The sequence below is a fragment of the Nymphalis io genome, chromosome 3, assembly GCF_905147045.1.
Source record: "Nymphalis io chromosome 3, ilAglIoxx1.1, whole genome shotgun sequence".
Taxonomy (NCBI): Eukaryota; Metazoa; Arthropoda; class Insecta; order Lepidoptera; family Nymphalidae; genus Nymphalis; species Nymphalis io.
Genome location: NC_065890.1, coordinates 4,585,963 through 4,609,524, shown reverse-complemented (window position 1 = coordinate 4,609,524; position 23,562 = coordinate 4,585,963). Strand labels below are relative to the sequence as shown.

At 33.2% G+C, this 23,562-nt stretch overlaps 4 protein-coding genes across 5 annotated transcripts in view; 3 read left to right on the top strand and 1 right to left on the bottom strand.

The window, feature by feature from the left end:
- Positions 1–6,809, top strand: part of LOC126781393 (LIM domain transcription factor LMO4) — a 158,700-nt gene extending 151,891 nt beyond the window's left edge. For both annotated transcript variants that reach the window (XM_050506355.1, XM_050506354.1), the window contains exon 5: positions 4,756–6,809. The gene's annotated coding sequence lies outside the window, so the exon portion shown is untranslated. The remainder of the gene's footprint in view (positions 1–4,755) is intronic.
- The window catches only part of LOC126781374 (inactive peptidyl-prolyl cis-trans isomerase shutdown-like), a 92,407-nt gene that overhangs the window by 12,860 nt on the left and 55,985 nt on the right, over positions 1–23,562 (top strand). The gene's annotated exons all lie outside the window — the stretch shown is intronic.
- LOC126781102 (cuticle protein 7-like) lies at positions 14,187–15,748 on the top strand. Its single transcript, XM_050505923.1, has 3 exons — positions 14,187–14,204; positions 14,520–14,591; positions 15,233–15,748. The coding sequence occupies exons 1-3, from the start codon at positions 14,187–14,189 to the stop codon at positions 15,746–15,748; spliced, it is 606 nt and encodes a 201-aa protein (XP_050361880.1).
- On the bottom strand, positions 16,203–23,445 carry LOC126781349 (endoplasmic reticulum transmembrane helix translocase). Its single transcript, XM_050506296.1, has 10 exons — positions 23,013–23,445; positions 22,851–22,940; positions 22,475–22,681; positions 20,442–22,391; positions 20,098–20,356; positions 19,702–19,898; positions 19,146–19,288; positions 18,463–18,595; positions 17,497–17,640; positions 16,203–16,410 (listed from the first exon to the last, which is right to left on the bottom strand). Exons 1-10 carry the CDS (start codon positions 23,280–23,282, stop codon positions 16,300–16,302), a joined length of 3,504 nt encoding a protein of 1,167 aa, XP_050362253.1. The 5' UTR covers positions 23,283–23,445; the 3' UTR covers positions 16,203–16,299.

Below are 23,562 nucleotides of genomic sequence, written 5' to 3'. Positions count from 1 at the left end.
AGTTACGTATTATCTAACTTATATTAAATTGTTTGCGAATCGCTCGACGCTTCCCGCTATTAAATTATTTAGGCGGTCTAACATTGTGTCGCGAAGTCGGTCCGGTGTACGGTCTACGGTCGCCGCACGAGGTTCCCGCCAATATAAACAGTCGTTAGTGTTGGTACAATCGAATACGAATGTCCCGGCCGTGGGTATCGCTAGCGATCGTTTTGTGTTTGATAAGAGACCGCGTTCACTAAAATACAATATCTTCACGTACGATATAAAATAACGTAGTTATTAGATAAATATTATAATTCTATATTATTAATTAACATTTTATATTAACTACGATTACCTTAAATAAATGATTGTACATGTAAAAATTGACTTTTGTGAAAAAAAAAACTTATTAAGAACAAATTGATGCCGTCTTGATTTTCGATATGTTTAATTTATTTAATATTATTTACTAATAATTAAATTATTGTAATTTTTCATAGAAAACAAATATTTAAAAAAATGCTTACACAATAAAGTACGTTTATTCATGTATTGTTCATATATTTTTTAACAAATACGTGTTCTTATGAATGCGTTGTGAAGTGAGTAAGCAGCTTTACAGAGAGGATGTGTCCCACAATGTTTGCTCGACTAGTTAATGGAATGCCGATGGACCATTGTACGCGTCGAGACGTTTTCTATTCAATGCCGATATTAAATTAAGCGCGTAAATCCGTGTACATCTCTATCCCTTCCTAACTTGTTAATACAAACTGTGTAGTAAATCAATTAACTTGTGATTCATGCCTTTGTTACTACAACTGCCGTATAATTAAACTTCTTTATTATATTGTACAGCACTTACAGTTAACTGTTTCATATAAAATTAAATGTATAAAAATAAAACACACAAGTTCGTTAAAGTTTTTTTTTTTTTTTATAGAATAGGAAGGCGGACGAGCATATGGGCCACCTGATGGTAAGTGGTCACCAACGCTCTTAGACATTGGCATTGTAAGAAATGTCAACCATCGCTTACATATCCAATGCGCCACCAACCTTGGGAACTAAGATTTTATGTCCCTTGTGCCTGTAATTACACTGGCTCACTCACCCTTCAAACCGGAACACAACAATATCAAGTATTGCTGTTTTGCGGTAGAATATCTGATGAGTGGGTGGTACCTACCCAGACGAGCTTGCACAAAGCCCTACCACCAGTAAATAGTAAATATTAAATTTAATTGAATTTATGTTGTTTAATTTTTAATTGGAATCGAAATTTGATGCAATAATTATAAACGTATCTTAATTTTATAGGTTCATTAGTTGTAAGGCTTGCAATTAGCAAAGTTCAAAACCATTTCGACCTCGTATTGGATCCCACAATCAACATAGTACAGTTTGCAAGTACGACATACGATATTGCAGAATCCTTATACTTATAGCATCAAATCACGGGCAAAGAGAGACAGAGTACCTGTTCATTTAACGTACTAGCGATTTTCGTGTGCGTTTTTTTTAAGTACTACCCGTCCTGAAGTCTCATGTGTAGAATAAGGGTCTAGAAGAATCGTTTATATTGAAGGACAAAGATACAAAGAAAAACTTGATATTTTTGTTTGATTTGGTTTGATGCATACAACGAAATATTAATTTTTATTGATTGTTCAAAGTATAAAAAGATATAAATAACTAATATAATCCATTCAGTATAGTGCCAAGCGATTACAGCGCGTCTGAAGCCAGTTAACCTACATAGAGCTTATCGTTCTCCGCTTCTTCCACTATTTTACTGCACGTCCTACGCCTTTACAAAGCCTAACCTTTTATACTGTCATTATGATCTAAATAAATACAGTAGCTATTTATTTGTTTATTTTGATTTATGTTTAATTAAAGTTCTTAATGATAACAATAAATAATAATAACAATAAATGTATATAAAAAAATGAATAAATACGAAATCACATATTTTCGGATTCAACTTATTTAACCCGTAACGTATGTCACGAACGTCTAAATATAAAAATATGACAAAACAGTTAATATAATAATATTAATAATATTACCACGACAATACCTTTTCTCCGCTGTTTTTCAGATGAGTAAAAGATAACATAGGTTATTATTTAGTCCACCCAATTTGAAAATATAATGTTAATTTTTTTTAATTATGCATATAAAAAAACGCCCTTAAATTTAATCTACGCCAAGCGATGCGGGCGGTTAACAGTTAGTAAGCTTATATTTCTGATGTGAAATAATAGAACATTCAAGAATATTAGAAGTAATTACAAAGGAACGGTAGAAACATAATAATTGTTTAATTTAATAGAGGCCTTAATAAGCAGAACAATAAAGAATATTGGCCTTAGTAGTACTTTACTTGGAGTTCGGTCTTTGGGGATGTGTAACTCGCACAACTAACAAATTCAATTAGGCGTGTAATGAAAATGGTTTGCCTTACACTATTTGTTCACGTGTATTATGCTTAACGAATGTTTTATATGTTAAAATCTTTTATTTTGAATTTGGAATGCATATTTAACATTCATAATATATTAAAAATAATAATAATACAAGGATTTTGGAAACGTTAATAGAATAATTAAATTTAAAATACATATTTTGTTCCATGTATAATTTATATGTAATATTAAAAATAATATGGTTAATTTTCCATGCATGTTTAATTCCTGCACAGAACAGCAAACATTCGGGCGGCCAAGTTTCAATAGCTCGTATTAGTTTGAAACGCAATTGTTTCGACGACGGCGGCAGAGCCCGCGGCGCGCCGGCCACGACAATGCGTCGCCTCCACAAATATTATGCATGTTTAATTATCACCATACCTAATTCATAATCCGACAGTGATAAATTAGCCCGTCCGCCCGTAATTAGGTACGCAATTAATGCGCCACGTTTGAATTCATTACTGCCGAAAGTACTAGCCGTGATTTATTACAAGCCGCGTCTTACCGATAATTAATATCACGTTACACGTGCGATATCGAACCCCGTCGACTTGTTTATCAATCACACGCCAACCGCTTCCTGTACACTTCTAACCTTAACTAGCGCGATACAATTAATCAGCTCCGAGATCCTCGTATTGTTCACCGGTTCTATTATTAGGTAATAAGCGTGCATTCCGCGGCTTCACGATATTGGAAACCCTATACGGCTATTTAATTTACCTAGCCGTCCGAGCCGCGCCACCTGGCTCGATGGCGAAACAATTGCCGAGCGCCTAATTATATTTTAATCGCAACATGCCTCCCGTCCCCCTTCCTACTGGGGTAAGGGACGAGCGCGGTCGGGGGACACAACACCACTAATTCATTTGTGTTACGAGCTTCGTCCAGCGCGCCGCCTCTAGCGATTGTTTATTCTCATAGGAGAGTTTAGGTCTCCTAAAGCAATACCGACGCTTAAACATATTAACTAAAGCGTTTACGTAAAGGGTTTAATTATGCAGTATACGCTTTAACGTGGGTACAATAGCGCCAAGTTAATTAAGCCCATACACATTGTTTTGAAGGCACGACGTTCTTCGAAACTAATATTATGAACGTGGCTCTTTTTAATGCAGCTTGCTTGAAACGATGTGTACTAGTTATTCGTGGTAGAGTAAATGTAGGCAATATTACTTGCACTAACTTGCGCCGAGTTCATCAAGTGCAATAAATATTAAAGTTACAATATCATTGTTAGAACACTCCGTATAAGCGCGCAGCTGTTTCCGTGAACTATTGCCAATTGTGTGGAGACCTTTGTTCGCAGCATTAACTATGAAAGTGTTATTATAGTGTATAACCAATTCGTGTTTCAATCAAAAATCTATGCTTGCTATGGTTAATTTGGAAAAAATGTATACTGTTTTAAAATTTCATAAAGTAAATCTAGAAAGATTCGTACACTGACCGAGGCTTAGAACAGCTTGTTCCGCCGCATAATCAATTTTACAGACGATATATGATAAATGGATGCCAACAGCTGCACCGGCTTTATGATATATATACGGCTAAACGGCTTATTTATAATTTTCTAGACATATTAAAAATCCATGTCAATGTTATGAAAATGTTACGTATTTTTCAAATGACGTGTTTTTAACATACATATAAGTAATAAAAAGAAAATATGAAATATTAGCGATATGTATTGCCGTGTCAATTCATCACAAGATGATATCGACACGATTTCATTCAAAGACCAATATCATACGTTGCGGTACTTACATAGTTTTTCTTGATTGAATTGAGCGATATTACTTTGATAGAGAGTTGGGAAGATTCGATAGCGGCGGCGTCGCGACGGACATGTTATACGATTTAGCACTAAACGACTTGCTCCTGCGCCCACTCTGCATTAGCCTGAAAGCCTCCTGGAGGGAGGGAGCACTGCGCATTGGCCATTAGCGTGATTAGAGACCCGGCGCCACTCGCGAATTCTTTAGGCCTCTCATCTCATAATGTTACCTACATATTTCATTATTTATGTAAGCTCTGTTTTACTTCAATCTGCTCTCCCAGTGATTACATTCATAATATACATAAGGATCGTCTTTTGATGCGCCAAATGGCTTTGCCAATTATAATAATGTACACGTTGGATGTCGGCTAACTATTTTCTTATTTATTTTAATAAAAAAATGCATGTATAGTTTTTATTACAATTTCCTTGTTTATGACGATGATATACTGTTATGAACCGTATTTTTTATTTCACAAGACTTCCTAACCGTCGCATTTATGTTCTTTACAGATGATGGCGTGTTCGTACTTGAGTGCCTCGGAGATAAAACCCGACCCGGCCATGACGGGATGCTGGACTCCGCCCTATTCTTTGCCGGAGCTTGCACCCAGTCGTGCGGTACCACCTTTCTTAAGGCCGCCTCTACCGCCAGTTATTGCTCCGAATATCCCCATAACGGAACCAGCGCTCGACCTCACCACATCCCTCAAGCCTCGCGCCCCGTCGTCTAGCGACGGTGACTCTGAGTGACAGTGTTGTGCAAAAGACTATCGAACTATTTCTCGGCTAAAGTAAATTATTACTAGCGGCAAAAATACTTAATTAGTCTCAACGAACGTGCGGTCAGTAATAATTCGCGAGCCATTGTTAAGTTATGCTCGGTACACCCGTCAACATAGCTGTACATCACTATGAGCATTAAGAGTTTCTTCTATATTCTGTGGTCCTATAAACAACGTTATGTGACTATGCTGACGGCTGTACCCACTACATATTTAATTTCGGTTGTGAAAATGGCAATTTATGTAAAACTTACTCGCTGCTATGTAAATTTCCTTACAATTCTGAATACTTAAAGTGTTAATGTGAATGAGATGTGTTAAACACAAGTGCGTTGTTTCTATTTATAAAGTGATAATGAAATGTAAATGAGCAACTTAAACGGCATATCTTAAACATTATGTGATTTAAGGAAGTAATATTAGAAATCCATACAAAGAATAAATAATTAAGTCGCAAACGAAATAGGACAGGGATTTTTATTGACTATTGCCTTTTTGAGCACTTATTGTAATCACTTAAAAAATACAATGAACTTCGTGTAATGTTTACTGAATATTTAATTTGAACTAAATTAAAACATCTTCGTTATATGTATTTCGCAAGAAAATACAATTACAATTATATTACTTGAAACGATCAAATTATAGGAACAAAAATACTTATTTATAATTTATGCAATTGTAAATGTATGCAAATCACACTTTATCTGTCAAATATAAATTTCAAAATTAAAAATAAAAAATTTAAAAAAAAAAAACAATTTTGTACCCTCTATTGCTGATACGATTTTATGTTCAACAAAAATTATTATGAATTCTTGCCAAAATGTACCTATTATGATTAACGTTATTTAATTATACATAAAAAAAAACTCTCGCACGCATGCTCTGTGATTTGCAAACTTTGTAAATATCTCGAATAATTGTTATTTCGTTTATAATCAACGAGCTGTTACTTTATCTTCTAATAGCCCGTTTATAATATTCATTAAAATTGTAAATATTAGTATTAAATCTAGAATAAGTAGACACTTGTACCTAAAGTTTAGGCGCAATCTTAGCAATAATTTTGATGCCAACATCTTCAAAGTTTTAACTCTGGTTACTTATGGTCTCTGTATATACTGATTTACAAGTTCTATCATAAATAAACAAATATATGTACACACGAACGATTTGATTCTAGATTACGTTTCATGTATTTTTTTTTTGTTGCCACATCTCAAAATAGCTTATTTGTTATCTATCTTAGAAAGGGATTATTGTTAAATAATGAAGAAAAAAAAAACATTTTTGGACGTAATCTACAATCTATTTCGAATAGTAAGTTATCTTAAACGCTAACATTCCTTTCCTTAATTAGATAAGTCAAATTTTCCATATTTTAAATCATGTATGTCAATGTTTTAAGTGTAACGACATATTTAAATAAATAAAAAAAACGAATGGTTGATAATAAAAAATAACATTAATTAACATAGTAGTGTAAAAGCAATATGGTTGTTTGCTATGTGTATTTATAACATGGCATATTATCTGTATAATGTTAGCGTTTAGTGAATCTTGCCATCTTACCGTGTATAATATTACGAGAAATTGTTCGGATATATGATTAAACGGATTCATATGTCTAATACTAATAATTATTGAAAAATTAAAAACACATCCGACAATTTGAATCAATGACAGTTATGGTGTTACCATTACTCAAAAAAGTAAAATATTACAACCTTATAGCCTAAGACATGGTGACAGGAGGAGAAATTAAATTTTATAAATTAATCTGATTGTTTCAATTTTATTATGACCCCTCATTATCACATTACAATTTATTTTTATACAACAAATATAACATTTTACACGAAAATAAAACAAGACCTAATTTACAGAAATATACTGAAATTAATATAATTTAAAAGTTGCTTTAAATTCATAAAAAGTAGGTATAAAATTAATTATTAAGTATATCGCATATTTATGTAGTTATTTAAAAATAACAAATGCATTCGATACTACAAAATCAATTTTTGAACGTTCAAATAATCGTTATAATTCTTGATATATCTGTTTTGTCTTTGATAACAATACCGACTCATATACTGATAACATCTCTCGGTGGGAGAATATTTAGGTAGTTATTTTGCAATGTATTCTGTTAAGTTTAAGAGCATCTTAGCTTTAGGCTCTAAGCTCTGAAATCGTTCTATAACTACCATCGTTTTTAATACCACTTCAGTTTTATTTTGAATGTCAGGGAAAATGTTTTTAAAAGTTGACCTTTTTCTTCAATATTGTTTTTTAATTTTCGTATCATACTTATACGCTAATTCCATATTCAATATGATAGTCATGCAACATAATTAATTTAAAATAGACGAAATTTTACAAACTAAAATATTTCAATTTAATTAATTACAGAAAGCAAAAGCAGTAGACTAGTTATGTATTAAATTTATCTGGCTGTGAATAAATGTAAAATATGAATTCCCTTAAGCATAGCAAACACTCGTCATTGTTAGACTAAAGTAACTTGTCATGATTAAATTGTATTTTGAAATCCTTGTAAGTAGAAAATAATAACCACTTTGTGTAGTTTGGTTCGTGCCAGCAGCAAGTATCAAAATAAAAAAAAAACTCACCCAGTACAAATATGAAAAATAAATAAATTTAAGCATATAAAAGTTCACTAAACAATAAATAAGCTTCGAACAGTATTAAAACGTCATTTTAACAACCCCATTACAAGCTATTTTATTTTGTGGCCTAATAAGCGTCCACAAAACTGTTTAACTTTTGTTTAATGAAAACATCAAAAGAAAGAAAATTAATTTTATTGTAATTTAATGCTGAGTTACTGTAATGTTTTTTTTTTAACTCAATTTCATTGCATTGAGTTAAGAGACAAGAAACCAGATGGCCACTGTTTAAAATTGCAAATTGAATGATTATGTAAACAAGCCTTTTGGATGTCTTTTTTGTCCACCTCATGACAAAATTAGATGTCGAGATGTTTAATTAGTATTCAGAAATATTTCCATGGCATTCATTTTAAAGCGAAAGAAAATGTTGAATTTCATTATAATAGCAATTTTATCAGATATCAGTTTTGTATTTCTTTTTAAGAATGTTACGGCTGTGTTAACTTTTTTTTTGTTAAAAAAGTACATACCGTCATACTTACAGCTGAATTTGTTTTACTTTTCTGCTTCTGTTTCGTCAAGAGTTAAGTCCAATCTAAATGTGTACTGAAATATAAATAATTCATAACATTTATCTATACATAATAAAATATAAATATTCTACTTTAATGGATGTTGCAAGTAATAAAAGTAACTACTTAAAAAGGTTTGGTTATTAAATGACAATAAGAAACGAGGCAAACACGAGATTAGTTTATTTGTATTACTAATTTTAATAGTTCATTACATTACAATTATTTTATACGAGTAAATAAATATTATGATCGTATGAAATATACACATTCGAACGCACTTTACGCATATTGAGCAAGAGTTTTGGACATAGTCAATACAATTGGATTAACTCATTGTTCGCGTATCGTTGGGGAAATCATCCTACTGTAAAAAGTATTTGTCACAATAAATTCAGTAGAATGATTACAGTCGATTCAATGTTGACGTGTATCTGTAGCTAGTTGAGCTTTTTTTTGTAAAATTCCAATCCTCCAAATCTTATAGAGTTTTTCTGCAGTTAGTTTGTATAGATACAGGTTTTTCAATAGAACTCATTAACCGGCTTCCGATTCCAAAAAACCGCGAGCTTTGTGAGAATTTATCCGCCGGCAGGACCAATTACGCAGCCATGCTTCCTTCCTGACAGGCAGCATCAAATATGTACTGGGAGCTGTGGCGGAAAAAATGGCAAAAACAGACGGAAAAATGGCGCGAGCCCTGACTGACGTGTGGACTATGAATGAATGATGGCCACCGAACGCCGGTGACTAATCAATAGCATCGCCTGCAGGCCATCCTGCAATATTCACACAGTAATAGCCAAAAATCAGCTACCTAAATCTCGCTCAAGCCTCAGAGTAAAAGCTAAACTATGTATCATTTAAATATAATACACTAGGTATGCATACAAAACTGACCATACTAATTGAATACCTACCTATATCATTATGTAAAATTTTAATTGGAATTAATAACATCAAATTCCACTACGGAATTACAAATATTGTAAATGCATGAAAAACTAAAGCCACGGTGTATGGTCAAGATAGGGTCATAAAAAATGGTTTCCAACTTGCACAGTGGCATATAAGGAAAATAGTAAACAAAACAGAAATCATTGAGTTAATTGTTATCTATCTATTATAATGACAGATATTCGACCGCCAAAAAGCAATAATAAGTATTGTTGCGTTCCGGTTTGAAGGATGAGTGAGCCAGTGTAACAGTGTACAGGTGCAAGGGACATAACATCTTCGTTCCCAAGGTTGGTGGCGCATTGGCGATGGGTAATACTTCTTACATTACATCGCCAATGTCTATGGGCGAACCACTTAACACCAGGTGGCCCATTTACCCGTCCGCTTACCTATAACATAAAAAAATGAAAAGCTGTGGTAATAAAAAAAAAACCTATTGAATACATTTAATTGAGCTAAATATATTTAAAAAAAAGACACAAATCCTTATACTAAATAATTTTTTCGTTCTACTTGTATTTTAAAAGTTAAACAACTCGAGGCTCAGAATAGATTTGTTTATTAATATTATACGTTTTAATTGAATTAACAATCATAAGTATATTATAATATAAGTCGACAACCAGGGACCTAGCCTGCAGCGTTCGTTATGACATGTAGTTACCTAGAACACTCGAACTCGACCTGTCCACTCTGCAACTCGAGTACAGGATTATTTATTCATTTTACATTAAAAATTTGAAGCGTTTTTTTTAAACTAAGCAATTTTTAATGTATATAAACTAAGATTTTATTAGGTAATTTTTTTTTGTTAGACAAAAAGATAAACTAAGTATAATTATTCCATAAACTTTGGAACTTTGGTTTATTTCATTTTTTTTATATAAAATATATTTCTTTTGAAATTAATTGCTGCAATATTTAAACCTAATTAAATAATATATATATTTATTTTATATTTATATGTATATGTAACCGTTAACATAGAAAAAATGATAAAAATTAAGACAAATCATTATATTTAATTTTTTTAATTCTTAAAAAATTACATGTCCTTTTAATGAACACAAAATACAATTACATATTATTTAAATGGAAAAATAAACACAAATGTGACAAACCTCTTCTGATCGCCGTACGCCGTTCTTTCAGTCTGCTTATTACGGATACACTTTAGTGATGTCAGTATACATCATTATGCGTACAATGTCCGGCAAACCATGCTAACATGCCGGCTGGGATTTTAACAAGAGATGTTTCATATAATAAGAAAAATCATAACGAACGTTTCTTTTCTATATCTTTGTCTGTTTTCAAAATTTAACCGCAGTAAATAAAAATTTATAAAAATAAAGAGTTTTTGTTTACAATTAAAATAGGTATTATGGACGTGTCTACAGATGTATTCATTAGTATCAATTATGATAGGTAACAATTTTATTTTTCTGTTTTTATTAAGGATTCAAGCAATGGTGCAATGCTACACTATTTATTTTTATTTACATTAAATCAAAATGATCTTTATTCAAATAGACTTTTACATACAATTTTAAACGTTATTGCGAAGAACTGGCAAGAATCTTCGTTATTACTATATTACATGTCTAATTCCACGAATTTAAATATTTACGATTATATTATATACAAAAAGTAGTATACTTTATCGTTGTTCATATACATCAAATACTCTTTGATAGAAGAGTTCGTAGAACTTAATTCTAATTCAACAAAACATTTAATAAATTCTCTGTATAGGCAAAGTTTTAATAGATCGTTTATCCCGCAATCAAGTCGGTAATAAATTAACGCCATTACTAAATTATACCAGCTTCTAGATTAATCTAGAAGTCGGGCCGCAGTCCGCAGCGGCCGCTCTTACATTATTACAGCATTCATTAGAGTTCGCTAATTACTCCTTGCTTTAATGAATAAGCTCTAATGAACCACTTTCTGTTAATTAAAGGCAGCGTGGGGAGGGCGCGGGGCCGCGGGTGGCTCGGAACTTTTCTCCGGGTTCTGATTGCAAATGTGAATTTGTGTAAGTCTGGAAAGAGTGTTTCCGTTGAAAAGGGGTAATGAGGCGGTCGAAGAGCCGAATTAGTTGCACTCCTACGTATAAATTACAATTCGTGAAGAATAATCAAATGTTGAAAATAACACTTAAGCTTGTCAAAACGATAACATCTTATACTTTTTAATTAGAAATCGTTAACGCCAATTCAAACAGTACTTTTATTTAACGTTCATCTCGATATTCGCGATTTTATTTCTTTGGTTACAAAATTAAAACTGTTGAGCTTAACACAAATTTCTCCTCGATTTCGCTCGGTTACTGGTAGGTGCTTTAACACAGCTTACTATAATTTATATTAAATATTTTGGTTTGTTATATGAGGATTATATTATTATATTTTAAATTATGTTATGATAAAATTACACACGGTTCGTCTTATTTAATAAAAATACAATTAATTTTATTATTTTCATACGAAGAAACCAAACAAATATAAAAAATAATTTCTGCTACTGTTATTGAAATGACTTAAAAGTACGTAAAAATGCAGTTTGATCCGATATCTAAATCGTTTAATATTTTATTATTTCACAAATATAATACTACAACAAAAACACAAATATAATGCATTTAAATGTTTAGTAAATAAAAATATATCTCAAACATTAAATAAGATTGTACTCGGACAAGCGCATGGACTAAATATAAATCGCTGAGCTGCCCAGTGAATTGAATACCTACGTGGTTTTCAACCAAAGATTAACCTAATATTAAATTTAATATACAATGACTATTTTTCCATGTAGTCATTGTTTTTGAAGTGAAAAGAATATTTCTGTTTTATTCAAAGTCAAAGACAAAATTGTTCAATATCATTAGGTATGTGTAATGATTCTATATTCTTCAATCAACAGCCAATCGTTGTCCACTGCTGAACATAGGCCTCTCCCAAGGTGCGCCAAAGCTACCTGTCCTCCGCCTTCCGCATCCAGTTGGTACCCGCCACCTTCTTAAGGTCGTCGGTCCACCTAGCTGGAGGGCGCCCTACGCTGTGCTTGCCGATTCGCGGTCTCCACTCTAGGACTCGTCTGTTCCAACGGCCATCGGTCCTACGACACACGTGACCAGCCCACTGCCACTTCAGCCTGCTAATTTTGCAAGCTATGTCGGTGACTCCGGTTCTTTTCCGGATTATCTCATTTCTGATCTTATCCTACAAAGATACTCCGAGCATAGCTCGCTCCATAGCACGCTGAGCGACTTTGAATTTGTGGACTAGTCCCGCAGTTAGTGTCCACGTTTCGGCACCGTATGTCATGGCAGGTAAGACGCATTGGTTGAAGACTTTCGTCTTCAAACATTGCGGTGTAGACGACTTGAGGACTTGACGAAGGTTGCCAAATGCTGACCATCCCAAGCGAATTCTTCGATCGGCTTCCGTCTCGAAGTTGTTCCTATGTCTATATTCTTATTAATTGTCAAAAAATTCTGTCTCCAGTTCAGAAAGAAACACGAAACAAGGCGACAGAAACTCATCGGGATTTTGTTTTTTCTACAAATGTCTTTACAGTGCAATTATTTCTATTTCTATTTGTAATGGTCTGGAGGCGATCGTTTCTTTCTAAAAGTGAATTATCATCTAATTAACCAGAATTTCCGGACTTGCTGTATAAATAACTGGTTTGAAGTGATTAATGATAATCAAAATAATAGAACGACACACCAACGGCACGGGCAACTGATCACTTAGTTAAAAAAAAACGGGCTTTATTTAGTTTGTTTAGTGCAGTATACAATTGGTTAACATCAGTAATTTAAATTTTAATAAACATTACATTCGTAATACTATTGTGACTTGCAATCAAATATTTAGTGGTCACTTGACTATACTATGACTTGCAATCAAATATTTAGTAGTATATTTGATTATTATCACTCCCTCCTTATAAATTTTTTGCGCACGGTGTCTAAAAAAATTTATAAATAGCGTTCAATAGGCATTTGGTCAAATTAATTTAGAATAGTTTGTATATTTCCTATCGAAGTCCGAAAGGCTCCGATATGTCTTCTATCTCAGTTCAAGGTAAGCCGACTTCATTATATGTACACAGTAAATCTCAATATCAGTGAAAAAAAATCATGTTTTACTCAAAGTCCAAAAAAAACCAAGTCACATTACGGTTAATTTAATCCATCACTTACCTTTAAGTCCATTGAAGATACATATTACAATATCTTGTTACATTGCATGTAATATAATAAATGAATAATTCAAAATATTGAATAAATGAATAATTTTCCGGTATCATTGCAATTTCGATGCATTAGCTAGCGTGAAGGCGCTACTTGCTTGTCTATATATTCATTTCTAATAATGTTTGAAAATTTCAATATGATTAATGCATTAGTTTTAATTAAAAACAGTATTATTGCGTTTTGTGTTTTATTTATAGGTCTTAAGGATGTCTTGTCATCGCAACTCTAAGACGAAGAAAAGGAAATCTTAAATCATATCATCGCTACGACACACGTTTTGTCGTTTTGATCCAATAACATTTATTATATTTGTTTGGTTTATCTTAAAATATGTAATGATTAATCATAAAAATTATTTGAATCATTAAAACATTATCAGTAACTTATTACTTTTAAAATATAAGTTAATGATATTGTTTATACTTAATAAATACTTAATTGAGTTATTCAATTCAGCTGATAAAATACATAATACATGTATGATGAAACTTAAAAGCGTATGTATACTATAACGTAATTAGCCCTAATTTTGTGATATTACGAAAATAGTACAAATCGCGATATTCGAATAGTCAATGAGCGTGAAAAACTGAAGGATAATCAGGAGTTAACCAACGTGGAGGCGAGGTTGGTATAAAATCGACTTTCACTGTATTTCTTTATCAGTCAAACAAAGCAACGTAATAGCTCAGGCGCTGAAAGAAATTACTTATTGAAAATGCATATCTTTGTCGCGGTAAGTTACAATTATGACTTTTCTAATTCAATTATTAAATGAAGACGAAATTTTTCTGCGTTATGACCATTTACATGTCTAAAAGATACGTAACTATGGAACAGCTCGTCAGTCTCTTTACTTAATTTTATAACAAATATAAGGACCATTTCTTCCAATCCATACATGTTTTTTCAATATATTTTAAGTGTAAGCCCAAATATCGCCATTGAACTAATCTTGTTACCGCCACGATTTATATCCGACTAGTAACAATTACCGTGTTATTTAAGCATGTAAATTTCAGCACTGTTAATACCTTTTTGTTTGGTACAGATTGCCTGCTTTGTCGGTGCAGCTGTCGCCGCTCCCAGCGGAGGATATGAAGTAGCGGCAGTCGACAGCCACGTAAGTTGACATTTTTTTTATGCCACCTTTAGATACCTAATGAAGGAAAAGTATTGTGATTGAATGACTTATTGTTTTTATAAACCTTTATTTTAATTTACCAAATGAAATTGAAACTGTCTGTCAAAAGAGTTTATAACAATATATTATTCAGTTATTATAAAACCAAAGTGTGATCTAGCTTAAAAATTCAGGGAACTAGCACTTTTTAGTTTAGTGTTACATAAACAAGGGCCAAAATATTTGAGATTTCATGGTTCGTGGCACATTGGCGGTCGAAGGAGTGGTTTAGACTTCCTGCACTTCTTGTCTTTATTTACGAAAGTGGCTTATTTACTCCATTCTTTTTGTCTCCTTGGAATGGATATGAAATATTAGAAGACATATGTACTTATTAAATTTTTTACCAGATTTTGTAAAATTCGATTTTATTAATTAACAATTGCAACACTCCATATCTGTTAAGTATGGTAAAGTCATTTTCACAGACTATTCGTATTTGTGGTGCTAACGTTTTAAAATATTTTGCAATATAAGTTTTTCACTCAATTTATTTATTTCACTTAATTTCACAATTCTTCTAAACGAAAACGCTAAGGGCTTAAAACAACTTAATTTATAGCAACTAATATACATTTCAGTCCATACCTCGCTATGAATTCAACTACGCTGTCAAAGACCCACAAACTGGAGACAACAAGGCACAAACCGAGGTTCGCGATGGCGACGTCGTTAAGGGTTCCTACTCTCTCACAGAGCCCGACGGTACCTTGAGAGTAGTTGACTACAGTGCTGATTCCGTACGAGGTTTTAATGCCGTCGTCAAACGTGTCGGCAATGCGGTCCATCCACAGACAATACAAGCCCCAGTGATTAGCAAACAAATCATCCAACCAGTTTATGAGCAAATCGCTCCTATTGCAGCACCCATCCATGGCAATGCCTTCTCGTACTCATCGAACGTTCTCAACCTTGGGAGTTTGAATAACGGTTTGGGATTACATTACGGATTGGGGCTCAATAACGGTTTGGAACTCAATAACGGATTTGGACTTAATGACGGATTGGCACTTAATGACGGCTGGGGACTAGATAGCGGCTTGGGATTGAAAGGATCTTTGGACCTCGGTCATGGTTATGGAGGATACAAACATTAATTCTTTTGTCTCTTTAGTTGTAAAGCTAAGATATGATCTTTCAGTGCCTGAATTGTGACTTACATGGATTTATAACATGTATTTGAATAAATAAAAAAACATTTACAATTTCCGATTTGTATAATTTTCTTATTAAATTTCGAACTCGAAAATAACAAAAATACATTTAAAATTTCTTATACATATAACAATAACATAAGGTAAATAATTTAAAGTTTTGTTATTTAAATATTTATTATAAATTGAAATAATTATAAATAATTTACAAATACAATTTTTATTACGATTTATTACTTAATTTAGTACTCACTGACCACAGTGCGTAAATAAAACAACGTTAAAATGTACTACACATTTATTTCTCATAAATACAATACCACTGACACATTTACATAACTTTAAATGCATATAATTTGAGCTGTTGTGAGTCTATACACAACCACTACACACACCGACATATAACACTGAACATTTATTCACACCAACGATATAAAGAACACTGCAACGGGATTGGTTGCCGCAGTGTGTGCGTGGGTGCGTATATGTGTGCGCTACGTCACGATGCTGACGCGCGCGTCTCCGAACAGCCACAGACAGATGCGATCCACCAAATAAGCGAACACCATATCTGCTATTAAAACTTGTACCAAAATCACTCGATACTGAAAAAGACACACATTCAATTATTCGATGATAATGAATATCTTATATTTTATAATGAATCTATCATCATTTACTTATTGTAAATTACGAAATACAGATTTATGTAGGGCGTGTATAAAATATGTGTTGTGTATATATAATAATATACACAACACATATTTTAATATAGTAAAAAGCCGAGATGGCCCTGTGGTAAGAACGCGTGAATCTTAACCGATGATCGTGGGTTCGAACCCGGGCAAGCACCACTGAATTTTCATGTGCTTAATTTGTGATTATAATTCATCTCGTGCTTTACGGTGAAGGAAAACATCGTGAGGAAACCTGCATGTGTCTAATTTCACTGAAATTCTGCCACATGTGAATTCTACCAACCCGCATTGGAGCAGCGTGGTGGAATAAGCTCCAAACCTTCTCCTCAAAAAGAGGAGAGGAGGCCTTTAGCCCAGCAGTGGGACATTCACAGGCTGTTACGGTACGGTTACGGTATATATAATAATGTATTTGAATCGTGACCTAACAACAATTGTTGTATGTTATATACATCTATGTAATTAAAAAAAAAAAAACTTATTATTACTAGTACAGTAACAGCCTGTAAATGTCCCACTGCTGGGCTAAGGCCTCCTCTCCCTTTTTTGAGGAGAAGGTTTGGAGCTTATTCCACCAGGCTGCTCCAGTGCGGGTTGGTAGAATACGCATGTAGCAGAATTTCGATGAAATTAGACACATGCAGGTTTCCTCACGATGTTTTCCTTCACCGAAAAGCACGAGATGAATTATAAACAGAAATTAAGCACATATAAATTCAGAGGTGCTTGCCAGGGTTTGAACCCACGTTCATCGGTTAAGATTCACGAGTTCTTACCACTGGGCCATCTCGACCATTATTACTAGAGTATTATGGTATTGTATTAAAATTTAATAATCATGTGAAAAATCAACAAATACGAATCTCGCTTTTTTATTATCTACAGCTTGTAGTTGTAGTAATATTGTTTTTATAAAAAAAAAACAAAAACGTTTTTTATTTTAGCCTTTTGTTAAATGGCGTTTACACTAAACTAAAATATATTTATACTCACATCTGGCGGGAAGTACACGATTTCAAACAAATTGGACAGGTCGGGAAGGACGCCCGTAGCCAGCGCGAACACAACACCACCAGATATTAAAATACTGTACAGCAATGGTTTGTTGTCACGTAGACCTTCCATGAAAGGTTCACCCTGTCGAAAATTAAAAATTAAATAAAATTAGCAGTTACTCTTATTAAACGGGAATGCCTGCGTAACATGTTAGTATACGACAAATAGTGTACGCGGTGGAATAAACTCAAACTCCTCAACTGAAAAAACATTCTTCCATTGAATATTTAATGATATATTATTGTTATCTTTATACGTAAACAAACATACGCACGCTACTTCACACGAATCACGTCTCATTGGACGCACAAAACTTAAATTCGTCTCGAGTCAATTGAGTGAAATTTTAAACGGATCAACGAATTATATATTGTTTAATAGCGTGGTGGAATAAAATAAAAACCTTCCCCATTTGCCAGCCATACATTTGACTAGCAGATGGACATTTAGCGCTGATTTCAACTTTATAAAATGGTTATTAATTCAAAATTGTTAGGCAGACTGGCCAATATGCCACATGATGGTAAGTGGTCACAACCGCACATTGGCACTAAAAAATATTAAAAACATCCTATAGTTAAACTGGCACTATTCACGCACACTTTAAAATGGAATTTTTTAAGTTGTTGTTGGCACTTTCCTTAAGGATTCTGGGATGGTATAATAAGGTGGCATGCGAATCGCATCAGAATTTACAAAAAAATAATATATAAACGCTATAATTAAATACACGATAAAATAATTATTTAAAATCCATTTTATTGCTATAATGGGTGATTATTAATGCCGAAATCTATGTGCAGTTAATCTTAGACCTAAGTGGTCGACTAGATCGTATCTGTTCGATGATCGACTAAAATTTTTACTATTTTTAAAAAATATGCAAATGCCACTCAAACTTACTCTGTAATTTATAGCAAATGTTGATATCTGCAGTGCCATAGATATAATATAGACAGTACTGTTTACGAGGTCCGGCGTAAACACACGCTCTTCGTCTTCAGATAAATCCATATCCAATTTCGGCTTAGTATCCCTACAAATAAATATTCACACTTAATGATTAAGAGTAAATTGTAATAATTTTCATTTCATTTTAGCAAAATTGATCTTTTTTTATAAAACAGGTAGGCGAACTGGCAGACAGTCCACCTGATGGTAAGTAGTCACCACCCACCATAGACATTGGCGATATAAGAAATATTAACCATTCCGTACATCGCCAATGCGCCACCAACCTTGGGAACTAAAGTGTTATGTCCCTTGTGCCTGAAGATACACTGGCTCACATTTAAAATATAAAGATTTGAAGTGTGAGCAACAGTACTAAATATTTCTGTTTGGCGGTAGAATATTTGATGAGTGACGACGAGTTATTTATATAAATATATTAGAGTTTTATATAATTGTCAGAAACTCATTTTCGTTGATTTTTAGAAAATACATCCAAATAATTATTATAAGTAATTAAGTAAGTTTCTTTTTGATATATTCTCATTATTCACAAGCTTTACATTAAAGTCTCACAAAATGACATGAATATACTTGTAATTTACATATGTTTATTTTTAAAGCATTGAATATACCTTTCAGGAGAACGTAGAGTAGCTTCACGTACTAAATATACCAGACATAAGAAATGCACTGCGAACTGTGCGAGCACCGTCATTACAGTGTATGCGTTGAAGATGTTCGGAAGAGGGCGCTGTTTCGACAGTTGCTTCAAAGGCTGAAAGCGTTGCAAAAAATTAATATTATTTTACGAAAATATATAACACATAGCGAAATCACCCAATTAAATGACATATACAGCTTTGCCAGGTTGGAGAATAAAAATTATTCTGTTAAAAAATTTCCTAACACAATGCACTTTAGCAGCCACTAGAAATTTGCAAATTAATCGTTCTGGCGCCTGCACTCTTTTCCTCGTGGCATATTTGCTGTCACATTTGATTGGTTAGGTAATAAATAGTGTACTTGTGTCGACTAAATCTGACTAGCTGCAAGAAAACGATGATAAACGTTTTTTTACATAAATATCCGATTTGCCGCTAACAAAAATTGTATTAATAATTTTGGGTGAACACAAAAACGATACTTTTGTCAAAACTATTTAGATGCTAAAAAACACAATGCAATTACCTTAGATCTCGATATAAACAGAAAACACGACGCTAACAAAAGACTTTGGAGCGTAGCCTGAACATCACTGAATTTAATACCATCAAGGTATAGCACGGACTGACTGTACGCCAATATCAGCGCATTAAGGGCTAAGATCTTAAACATCTGAAGTGTCGTCACGAGAGTGCAACGACCTTGTTTGATGATGTGGCAAACTGTAACATAGAATCAACTTTAAGTTTTATTTATTAGGGAAATTCGTTACGTCATTACCAATGTTGCAGTAAAAATTAAACTGGTGAGTAGATAGAAAATACAATAATAATAATAATAATAATAATAAATTTTAAACAAAAAAAATGCAAAGTTGGAAAATTGTAGGAGACAAAAAAAATAAAAACATAATTTACGTACTACAAAGTATACTAGACAGCCGACTTGTGAAGGGAGCAGCAACGCTAGCATCACCCAACCTAACGAGTTGAGGCTGGTCTTCTTCCTCCAACTTCTTCATTGCCCGTCGCAGTCTTGCCGCGGCCTCGGCTCGAGCTTCAGCGCGAGCGTCCCGCGAGGCTGGCAGTCGACGGGGAAGATCCGGCTCAATTGGACTTGGACGTTCTTCGCGTTTTTCCCGTATACGCTCTGGCGCATTTGCAAGAATCGCTACACCGACCTGAAAGATTAAAATTAGATGTTAAAAAAAATACACAGATAAAAAAAAATACACAAAAAACAATTGATACATAAAATTTACTTACATTGGCATGTTTTAAAGCTCCAACATCATTAGTACCGTCACCACACATGAGCGTTACATATCCGAGAGACTTAAGTGTAACTATAACGAATTCTTTTTGTTTTGGAGCAAATCTAGCGAAAACTTTAATATGCGATATAATTTCCAAAAAAAATTTAGTATGAAATTTGTTCAGGTATGTGAGACCTTCCCCGGTTATACATAAATCATATTTTTTCGTCAGTTCTTTTGAAGTTTTAAACGGTTCTACTGGTAACTCTACTGTCTCATCAATAGATTTCCAATTCCAACTATTATTCAATTCATTTAAAATTAAAACTTCACTCTTTTGAGTAAATTTTAGCTCTTTCGCAACATGACATGCCGTCAAAGGATTGTCGCCAGTAATCATTACAACGGAATGTGATGCATGTACAATCTCGGCGATTGCTTTTTTGGAATCATTCTTTAAGGGGCACGATATAATGACAAAACCAACAAACGTAAGGTCAGATTCAATATCTTCTCTCGATAAATCTCTAATTTCCTGTGATGTTAATTTTCCTAAATTTCTGTAACCCAAAGCTAAAACACGCGCACCTCGCCTTGATAAAGTTAAATGCACGTGGTCATAATGGCTAGGAACTTCTTTAAGCATAGTTTTGACAGTTTCTGGAGCTCCTTTCACACTACTTATGTAATGAGTCTCTATGAAACCTCTCTCATTTAGTTGATATCCAGCTACTACGGACATCCTTTTTAGAGCACTTGCAAAATGGTTTCTATGAACAATTTTCAAACCAGGCGATTTACCTTTCTTTGGTACAACAGCATCCCCCTTTGTGAGGTTCCATTCAGCGGCCTTTAATGTAGCTTTTTCTAATGGGTCTCCAACTACTCCGTCGTCTAATTGTACTAATGAGTGGCAAGTCGCCAAAACTTGGATGGTTTCCATAGGAGCCTCTGCCAGTGGTATAACTGTAGCATCTGTGTTTTCACCTATTCCTGCCACACCTTCAACTACTAAATTATCACTGGTTAATGTACCAGTTTTGTCAAAACAACATATTTCAACTTTTCCTGCAAAAGGTATCCTAAATGGTTCCGTACAAAAGACGGCTAATTTTGATAAAGATAGTAAAGATGTATTCACAGCCAATGATAATTCAATTGGCAACTCTGGAGGTACAACTGATGTTAGAATTAAAGTGCATTCTAAAAAAAGTTTATATCTATTTCTTTCTGGATCCTCACACCCTTTTATCCACACATATGCTGCAGCCGCAATTGCAAAAATTAATAGGAACAAAATAAATCCGAAGGTCTCTAGATTGTTTGCTGTAACTCTTTTAACCCCAAACAAAATAGTCCTTAAAAGTTTACCCTGGGATGTATTAAAGCCATTACGGATAACATAACCAATACAACCATTATCAGGTGCTTTTAAACCAGATGACACATTTTTGCTAGGTGATGAATGCTGAACAATTTTAGTGCCACCAAACAACATATGAAGTTTACCATCACCTTCAACATCCAAGTTATGTTTGAGGTCTTTTTGATTCTCTAAAGGTTCTTTCATCTGTGGAACACTTTCACCAGTTAACATAGATTCATCAACAATACAAGATCCTCTTAACAACAAAATATCACAAGGAACTATATTATCATTCAGTGAACGGGTCAGAGACACTATGTCTCCTGGTACCAGTTGGTCACTTATAATTTGACGCCATCTTCTATTTCTATATACATTTATGTTATATGGTTTGTTACCCATTTTTCTTATCTCTGCCATATTTCTTAGCTGTTGCTGAACAAGTGTACATTCAAACATAACTAACATAACCAGAGTGAAAATAGAATAGTACCAATATTTGTCAAGGCACCATAGAGCAACACAAAATACTTGAAAAACAAAAAATGGAGCAGTTGCCCGTTCTTTAAAAAGTTCCATAAACTCTGGTACAACCTGAAATTAATTAAGTAATAATGTTAAAATTTACAATTTTTGTTAAACAATTTATTATATATAAAAATATACATATAACATACCATAATCATTTCATTCTTCCCAAATTCTTTCTCAGCTGTAGCAATGGATTCATCATCTATATATCCTTTCGACTCAATATATTCTTCATATGTTTTATTTGCAGGAAATTCAACTGTATGGAATGTTTTTTTATCCCAATCATAAACATATTTACTTTTTTGAAATATGAACCAGACATCTGGACTCGCGTCTTGTGTTTTAGTAGACTAAAATGCATTTATTACAATTATATACATACAAAAATAAAATTATTTATAACTGCTAAAGTTGGTTCTGTCTGTCTGTGCCCAATGGACAAGGACATAGTCTAGTTAAATAACAATATAAAAACTTTAAAATATCTATAAAAACATCAAAAATTGGCAAACTATTTACCTTTGCATGATGAAGTTTGACAACTTCGGAAAATCCATTATTAGAAGTAGGGACTACTTTAACAATTTCCGCTTGTAAAGGATTCTTAACCTACAATTGAAAGGTCAAATTAATAAGTGTTTTATCTTTTTATACTCTTAATATTTATTGTACATTACTTACCGGTGTATACGACAAGAAACATTGAATATGAACACTCCAATAGCAACAAAGACAAATGAAAATGTGTATAACCGCGACCACCGAAACGGTCACAAACCCTGCTTCAAAGTTATCGTCGAAACCGTACACGAATATCCAGCAATAGAAAATGATTGGATAAATTATTAAAAATGGTAGCACTGTCCCTTGGAAAATTGTAGCCAGAGGTTTGAATAATTGTGTGTATTGAACTAAATCATCTAATGACGAATGCATATTGTTTGGTACCATATTATTAAACTTTAGATATCCAATACAAAATAAATTAATATACTTATAAACTCAGATAATAATAAACATATTTAATCCTAACAATATACCAATCATTCTAAATATAAATTTACAATTAGTATTCGACTAAATTAAATTCAAATGAAATATCCAACATGACACGAGTATCATTTGACTTGAATCTTGAATCACTTTGACAATTGACAAGTTGACAACTACTTGAAGAATTTTTCTTATCATTCGTTTTTACGAATATACCTACTAAACCATAAATGCTAAT